Source organism: Corvus moneduloides, chromosome 9 (assembly GCF_009650955.1).
Source record: "Corvus moneduloides isolate bCorMon1 chromosome 9, bCorMon1.pri, whole genome shotgun sequence".
NCBI classification, from domain to species: Eukaryota; Metazoa; Chordata; class Aves; order Passeriformes; family Corvidae; genus Corvus; species Corvus moneduloides.
In genome coordinates, this window is record NC_045484.1 from 32,653,428 (window position 1) to 32,661,630 (window position 8,203).

The 8,203-nt window shown below is 39.3% G+C and overlaps 1 protein-coding gene and 1 non-coding gene across 2 annotated transcripts; both read left to right on the plus strand.

Moving 5' to 3' along the window:
• Nucleotides 1-206: 206 nt before the first annotated feature.
• RABGGTB (Rab geranylgeranyltransferase subunit beta) lies at nucleotides 207-8,197 on the plus strand. The gene is made up of 7 exons (XM_032117205.1): nucleotides 207-478; nucleotides 976-1,083; nucleotides 2,050-2,247; nucleotides 4,481-4,586; nucleotides 6,051-6,103; nucleotides 6,235-6,345; nucleotides 7,608-8,197. The coding sequence occupies exons 1-7, from the start codon at nucleotides 476-478 to the stop codon at nucleotides 7,929-7,931; spliced, it is 903 nt and encodes a 300-aa protein (XP_031973096.1). The 5' UTR covers nucleotides 207-475; the 3' UTR covers nucleotides 7,932-8,197.
• Nucleotides 1,227-1,309, plus strand: LOC116448460. Its single transcript, XR_004241955.1, has one exon. It is a non-coding gene; the product is annotated as a small nucleolar RNA SNORD45 (small nucleolar RNA).
• Nucleotides 8,198-8,203: the final 6 nt, after the last annotated feature.

Below are 8,203 nucleotides of genomic sequence, written 5' to 3' on the forward strand. Positions count from 1 at the left end.
CAGTTTTAATTAGGAAGCAAAAGAGACAGTTTTGAGCAAAGGGGCAGTTATCTTTATCCGTTTTACCTGTGACTAAATTCTTGGATTTGCTTTTCCGTAGAGCTGAGGAAGGAAACCGAAGTTATTTCTGAATGCTGTCCTGTTTGCTGTGATGCAAGAAAGTGCACAGCTGTAGTTAGTGTACTTTAAATTTACTATCTGTTTCAGAATAGACTTTAGCTGCAGCAAGTCAGAACGCCACTGCCGCTACCGGCCCCTGAAGGGCACAGCGTCGGGCCGCGGACGCGTGGCGAGCAGCGCCGTCCGGTTCTGCGCAGCCGCCGGCGGGCGGGGCCCGAGCGGGTCCGGGGCGGGGACAGCGACGGCCGCGCGGCCGCTGCCTTCCGCTGCCTTCCGCTGCCTTCCGCTGCCTTCCGCTGCCTTCCGCTGCCTTCCGCTGCCTTCCGCTTTGCCTCTTCCTGTGCCTGCCGTGAACATGGTGGGTATCGGGGCCCGCGGCGTGTTGCGGCTCTCTCGCCTGCGGGAAGGCGTTGTTTTCTAGCGCGCGGCTGTATGGGCCTTGGGGGACCGCGAGTCGCGCTGGGTCCGCTCGGGCGGACGGGGTGGCGCTCGCCTCTCCAGCTGCGCAGCGGCCCCGGGAGGCGCGGGCAGGGCCGGGCCCCGCGGGGCCGGGGGGGCATTGGGCGGCAGGGCCGGGCCCGGGAAAGGGCTCCTGTGTCCGGCGCTTCAGGTTATTCCTGGCGAGTTGGGGTTCTTTCTTAGATTTATTGCAAGGTTTGGTTCGCAGCCTTTCCCGGGGAAAGGTTTAGCCAGGCTGAACAGTGATGGCGTGAGATACGCAACCTGACCTAGGCTCAGAAGACTTGGAGAGATGTTTTTTCCCAGAGTCACGGTCACGGGTGTTGACTAAATTATGCCAAGTTGCTAAAGCATTTTGTCCTGACATTGCAACTGACTTGTTGGTGCTTTTTACAGGGGACACCGCAAAAGGATGTTGTAATAAAACCCGATGCCCCAAGCACATTACTTTCAGAAAAACATGCGGACTATATAGCTTCATATGGAACAAAGAAAGATGATTATGTAGGTATCAGTTTGTTACAGAGAGTAATAATAGCTTTTATTTATTGGCTCAGAGTTAAGGATTAGATTAATGTTGACAAGCTAATTGTTTTTTACCCCGCAATCCAAAGTATAAAATAAAGATGTATTTGTTAATTTCTCTAGGTCTGTGATGAGTTTTGGCATGTATTATCTGAGTATAAATTTGAAGATTATCATTTTAGCTCTATAATTACTCTGAGACCTGAGAAAAAAGCTACTAGCTTCTTCATCCACTAGAATGCACAAGTAGAGTTGCATTTGCATGTTATTCTTTTGATGGGACAACTAATATCAATTTTATAGTCGTGATTGGATGTAGTCCACAACAATGGGATTCTGCTTCCAGTAGGTGGAAGTTGTCAATAACTGCTTATGTGAAGAAAAGTTGCGGTTATCTTTATTGTTCACAAAAGCACGCCAAGCACTGTTGCTTTTGATTGTACTGCATATAAAAAAATAACGTTTATGTAGTGTAGGTGATGTAATCAATGTAAGAGAATTCAATCTAAAATTTTACTTCCTGGTGCAACTTCAGATTGTGAGAGTTTCGGCACTTGGAAATAATAGACTTGTTATTTTTTGGGACTAGTTGGGGTGGCAATTTGAGGGGTTCTTTGAATGCCAAGATAATAAGCGTTCTGAAGTGAATTGGCGCCCAACTACTTGTTTGTGCCTAATTTGATGAGCTTGATGCTTTGAACTAGAAAAATACAGGAAGGGAGGGTGGTGTGTGTAGGTATATACGTGTGCATTTTCCTGTATATATGTGTGTATATACACGTGTGCATGATGTACAGAATATCTGTGAGTGGCTGATGCATAGTTGCTAAACGGATGGAAGATGGTTGACTAACTGGAAACTGTCAAAGTTAACTAATGTATTTTCATTGATCTGTATTGATGGTGTGCTTATCTGATCAAGAGCTAAAATAATGCACTGTTTAGGAATACTGCATGTCGGAGTATTTGAGGATGAGTGGTGTGTACTGGGGACTGACAGCAATGGATCTCATGGGGCAGCTGCACCGAATGAACAAAGAAGAAATTCTGTCATTCATTAAATCGTGTCAACATGAATGTGGTGGAATAAGTGCCAGCATAGGCCATGATCCTCATCTTCTGTATACCCTCAGTGCTGTCCAGGTAAGTGTAGTAGGGTAGTTTTAGAAAAAAGTGTTTGTGAGTAAGATTTTGATGATTGCAGATTTATGAACCAGTTACTGTTGGAAGCCCATGGCAAAAGTTATTTCATTATCTTATTAAAAAAATCGAATGGACAAAACTTTAGGATTATCTGTATCACTTTCTAAAAGTTGTTGTATTTGGGAATGTTTTACTTTTAATGGTCAGTCAATGGCTATTGCATTCTGTTAGCCATTTTGTAAGTTATCGTGAAATACTCCTGGCTACAGGTTTTTCCAGAACATTTTGTAGATAATTTTTGATTTTTTTAAATTCTTCTTAGCGTACATTGAGGTGAAGATACATATGACCGGAATAAGAGCAAATTTTGATTTTATTTTTATCTGGGTTTTTTTAGGGAGTATAATTTAAAATGATACTAGTCTGTTGAGCATTTTATTATTTATTTGGTGCATACACTCCCCTGATAAGAAGTAACTCTCACTCTTATTTTTTCAGTGCAACTAATCTCCACTATAGACTTATTTTCTCACTATTGCTTGTGCCCCTGTTTTGTTCTGGTTTTTGTTTTGGTTTGTTCTGCTCGTGCAAACCATTGTGTGCAAAAGTACCGAAAAGGCTCAAACACTTCCAAACAATTCGCTTGATTGCTTGCAGCGCGCCTCTCTCATTCAATCTTGCAGATGAAGTATTTTAATGGCATTACAAATAAATAATACGGAATAGTTTTTTAGGCAGAAACGATGCTAGATTTAAGATACTGGGTTTGAACCCCTTAGGTAGGACGGAATACTCTAAGGTTGATTTTTATTACCACTTTAGCACTGGAATTACTCTGAATACTCTTGAGAACCAGGAAACTAAAGTTTCTTTAGGCTGTGATGTCTGAACTTTTCCAAACTGTCCAATCCAACTCCTTTCACAAATTCTAGTTCAGTATAAGGGGTACAATTTGAGGTCGTTACTTAACATATTAGAGATGTTAGTTCTTAAATATATACTTGATATTACCAGGAGATGTTTTCATGTTAACTGAATTGAGCTCTAGTTGTGCAGACTGAAAAAGTGTTCGCAAATGCTGATGTAAAATTTTTGTGGTAAACTTAACCAGCATATCGTACTGAGTATGCATGGTGTTAGTGAACAAACTGTTTAGTCCTATCCACATATCCAGGATGTTTAAAGGGTCTGGTCATATGTTCTTGTGATCACAGTTAATAGTAATTTGTTCAGATTTGCATTTAAGGTGCATGCTGTGATAATATATTTTCTGTTGGAGTTGTACATTCTTTTTTTGGAATTTTCCGTAAGACTTAAATTTTATCTAACAATTGAAAGATTCCAGCTAACGAGGTTTAAAGTCATAATGTCCAGTGTTTTTCAGGATTGGCACTATAATATTGCTTAGTTTCAACTGGGATTTTTTTTTTTTCATTTGGTTGTAAATAATAAATTCCTAATTACTCTTTACCTATTATGCAAGTTGGAAGTAAAAACATGAAGTCAGATGAGGCGCAGAAACAGTATTGTTATTTTCACACGACATTGTGTCCTACAGGTTTGCTGGTTTAAATCAGTGCTGGTTTGGAAAATTGTATTCCCTACTATAACCTTTATCTTTTCTTCCAGAATATATTCACTGTATATTTGGTGTATAATCGTATTGTTCATACTTTTTCTTAAATTGTTGCATTTTGGTTCTATTAGTTATATTTTAAAAGTGAATGTGAATAAAAATCTAATAATTTGAAATTAATAATTGTTGACAAGTTTGCACTGTAAGTGGAATTAGTAACTAGCAGCTTAACATACACATATCCAAGTAGCCGCAGTGCAAAACAAAAATTGGCACCTCTAAGATGTCATGTCCCGTTACAATATTAACCATAATCAAATCTTTTTGTTCTGCGTATTGCTAAGATAAAACGAATAAACCCTGGTTATGCTTTTGAAAGGAGACCTCAGCATTGGAAAGTAACAAAGCATGAAAGAGTTCCAGTTTGAATTGTCTGTATTTTCCTTTGAGAATTTGTTAAAGTTTTTAGATAGAGGTAATCTACAGTGCAGAGATTAACTACTAAAGTGAAAAAAAGGGTTTTTTTAATAAACCATACCAAATAGTATTCAGAGTGAATTAAATCACATCTTTTATAAATCCACTATTTTTTTGGTTAAAAAAAAAATTAAATTTTGCTTCTCTTTAATTGTTACTGTGTCATTTTTTTCCCCCCAGATTCTTATCTTATATGATAGTCTCCATGTAGTTGATGTAAATAAAATTGTTGAATATATACAGAGCTTGCAAAAAGAAGACGGATCATTTGCTGGAGACGAATGGGGTAATTTTTAGTTCTTTTAAATGTAGTGTCTAGGTTGACTTGTGTAAATCTGTAAACTTAAGTTTCCTTGGATGGTCTTTTCGTATATGTATTGTATGTGAACACTTGTATTTTCTGAGTCATGAAAAAGAAGGGTTTGTGAAGGACAGAATTATGTTTCATTCCTTTCATAAATATTCTAAACTTCAGTTCCATTCTTGTATTAGAATAAAGTGTCCAGTTCTTAAAGAAGAAAACTTTTGGGCATTTGTAACTTAACAGTACTTGGATATACTAGATACGCTGTTTCATAAGGAACATTTTATACTTGGTATTTGATGGTAGTCAGTAATGATCCATATTCATGTCAACTGTGAAAGGATTTTTCACTGTGGGAGCGAGAAAAACTGTGTTTGTACTCATGAACTTCTGTTAATACTAATTTTGTTTCTGCATACAAATTCTTTATGAACAAACATGGCATTTTTAAGCTGTGGCGTAAATATTTAGTCACTCTAAAAGTATTTATCACCATGGAAGACCTAAATTTTAATAAAATCTATTGCATATCACTCATGTTCTTGTCTGGGTAAAATTCAGCAATTGAGATCTTACCAGTATATGTATGCTACTGTAAAGGTAGATTATATGCTGTGCGTTAAATTGGTTCATAGCTTGCTGCATCCTTTTTGTTGAAGTATTGTCACAAGTGTACTGATTGCACAATGGCTTGGCATTATTTCTGAGAGGTGCAGCTGAAGGAGTGCAATACCTGATGTAGGACAGAGCAGCAGATTGTTGGTTTATGTGTTTCAGCTGGTGAATTTCTTAAGAAGAGAAGTCTTGAGTAAGTTTGACCAAAAGAATGAATGTTTGCAGCTCAGTTCAATTTAAAATTGTGACTTCAAGTATTAATTGCTTGGAGTTTGTGCTACAAGAGTTATATTGGACTTGACGAGCAATCATTCTGTTACAGGTGTAGGAGCTTTGGTTTTTCTTCCAGGTACAAATATGCAAAAGAAACCTTGTAACTTTTAATTAGTTTTCCTGTAAAACAAGAAATGGCTTCTACTTTTGCCTGGATTTAAGGGAGAGTAAGAGTTGTCTGATTATTTTTGCATTATTTCCGTTGCTCTGCAATGATCTGTAGAGGACTACAGATAAAATCCAAAATTATACAGTTTTTTGTAAATTACCGCTAGTTGAATTGATTTGGATATGTAGCTGTCCAGCTCTAAATGAGTTGTTGACTTTTATGCATACTAAAACATCACTTAAATAGTAAGGTACATTTTCTAAATTACTGGGGGAATAATTGGTAAGTTGGAAAATTAAATTGTATGGGGGGAATTTTTTTAGCTGATTTTTGGTTTTCTGTGTAGAACCTAGGATTTTCACATTTTGTTCCATACTTTCAGTAGTGATTTAAATGTATGTTTGTTGAAAAAATAATCTTTATGTCATTCCTTACCCCCTACATTATAGGAGAAATAGATACAAGGTTCTCTTTCTGCGCTGCAGCAACTCTTGCACTTCTGGTAAGTAAGTCCTAAACCATCACTTGCACAAGTAGGGAATCGATTAGTACTGCTCTTTGGTACTGCTGAAGTTTCTGTAGAAGATGAGTTTGGTAGAATATCAAGTGCATTAGTTATTTTCTGACTTGCAGGGAAAGCTGGATGCTATTGATGTGGGAAAAGCAGTAGAATTCGTTTTGTCCTGTATGAACTTTGATGGAGGATTTGGTTGTAGACCCGGTTCTGAATCACATGCAGGACAGGTGAGTTTCTCTTTGTAGGGAAATATTTTCAATTAGCAAGCATCACATGCTGCCTATAAATGTTTCTTTACAACACGTATCAGTGATGACAGGTGATGTACCTCTTGTTTCCCAAATGCCTGATTCTAGTGTCTCAGTTAAAATAAGTGAACAGATATGTAACCTAATCTGAGAAGGTGGGTCGAGACTTGAGAGTTTAGTCTAGGTAGAAAAAAAGATCATAATGGAATAACTTTTAGGACTCTATTTCAGTCTTTGCATAGTGATGTTGAAATTGCTAGCCTGAGGATTTTTAGAGAATTTGAGATGGGTATCGAGGGACAGTGGACAAGATTTATCACTGTTTCTGACACAGATCATAATGAGACATAAAGATCAATCGTATAGCATGTTTGAGATTTATCAGCCAATGAACCCAAATAAAAATGAACCAAGAATCCTGTCAAGCATTACTTAATTTTTTGAGGAAAGTCAGTTTTAAGATGACATACCTAACTTAGTAATGGGAATATTTATCAGCTCTAGTCACTAGTTACTAGTGTTACTGGTGACAGTGAATTCTGAAAAATGCTCAGTAAAATCTACTTGAGAAGAAAATGCAGTAGTATAATTAGAACAAATTAAGGGATCTCCTGAGGAAGACAATCTTAACAGGAAATTTAAATAATTTAAATAATTTTAATTTTAAATTTACCTTTCCTATATTTATTTCTTTTCGTGGAAGAGTTTATTGCACTTAGCCTCAATGTGTGAAAAAAATCAACTTTGAATGCTGTTGCAGTTACCTGTTTATTTTGCATAATTATGGTGAGTAATGCCACAGTCAGGATTCACCTCATCACATGAAAATACTGGAGGCGTTTTGTTGACAAGTGTTGGGTTTCCTGCCCCTTCTTTGTTTAAAATCAGGAAAAAAAAGTTAAATCTGTTACATGTACTTACCTTATAGTTTCATGTACAGTAGCATTGCCCATATAGTCTAAATGGCTGGACCATATTCTGGTGTTCAAGGAAGTCGTTCAATAGCTGAGCCCTACTCTGGTTGCAGCTGGCATTTCCTGTGAGGATTAGCTCTGTTGTGCTTATTCACATACTCCTTAAAAAGCTATCTCTTTCACCTCCATGGAAGTTCAGTAGTTTCCTGGGAATGTTGCCAAACCTGATCTCCTTTTATGACTGGGCAACCTGCCTAGTGGATGAGAGAAAGGCAGTGGATATGTCTACCTAGACCTGAGTAAAGCCTTTGACACGCTTTCCCACAGTATTCTCCCAGAGAAGCTGCAGCCCATGGCTTGGACAGGTGCAGTTGGGTGAAAAACGGGCTGTGTGGCCGGACCCAGAGAGCAGTGGGGAATGATGTTAAATCCAGTTGGCGAAGGGTCACGAGTGGAATATTCCAGGGCTCAGTTTTGGGGCCAGTCCTGTTTGATACCCTCATCAGTGGTCTGGACAAAGAAATCAAGTGCATCCTCAGTAAGTTCACAGGAAGGACCAGTTTGTGTGAGAGTGTTGATTCTTGTGAGGGCAGAAGGCTCTGCAGAGGGGCCTGGACAGGCTGGATCCATCGGCCACCGCCAACTGTGTGATGTTCAACAAGGCCAAGTGCCGGGTCCTGCGCTTGTGTCACAACAACCCCCTGGAATGCTCCAGGTTTGGGGAAGAGTGGCTGGAAAGCTGTCCAGCAGCAAAGGACCTAGGAGTGCTGGTCAACAGGAGCTGAACATCAGCCCAGGTGTGCCCAGGTGGGCAAGAAGGCCAGTGGCACCTCGGCTGTACCAGCCACAGCGTGGCCACTAGACCTGGGCAGTTGCTGTCCCCTGTGCTGGCCATCGCTGGGGCACCTCCAATCCTGAGGGCA

What these genes read in the sequence shown, in the direction of transcription:
- RABGGTB (XM_032117205.1), top strand. An exon ending in ATACCCTCAGTGCTGTCCAG is followed by an intron (nt 2,248 to 4,480) that starts GTAAGTGTAGTA and finishes TTTTCCCCCCAG; the next exon opens with ATTCTTATCTTATATGATAG. An exon ending in CAGCAACTCTTGCACTTCTG is followed by an intron (nt 6,104 to 6,234) that starts GTAAGTAAGTCC and finishes TCTGACTTGCAG; the next exon opens with GGAAAGCTGGATGCTATTGA.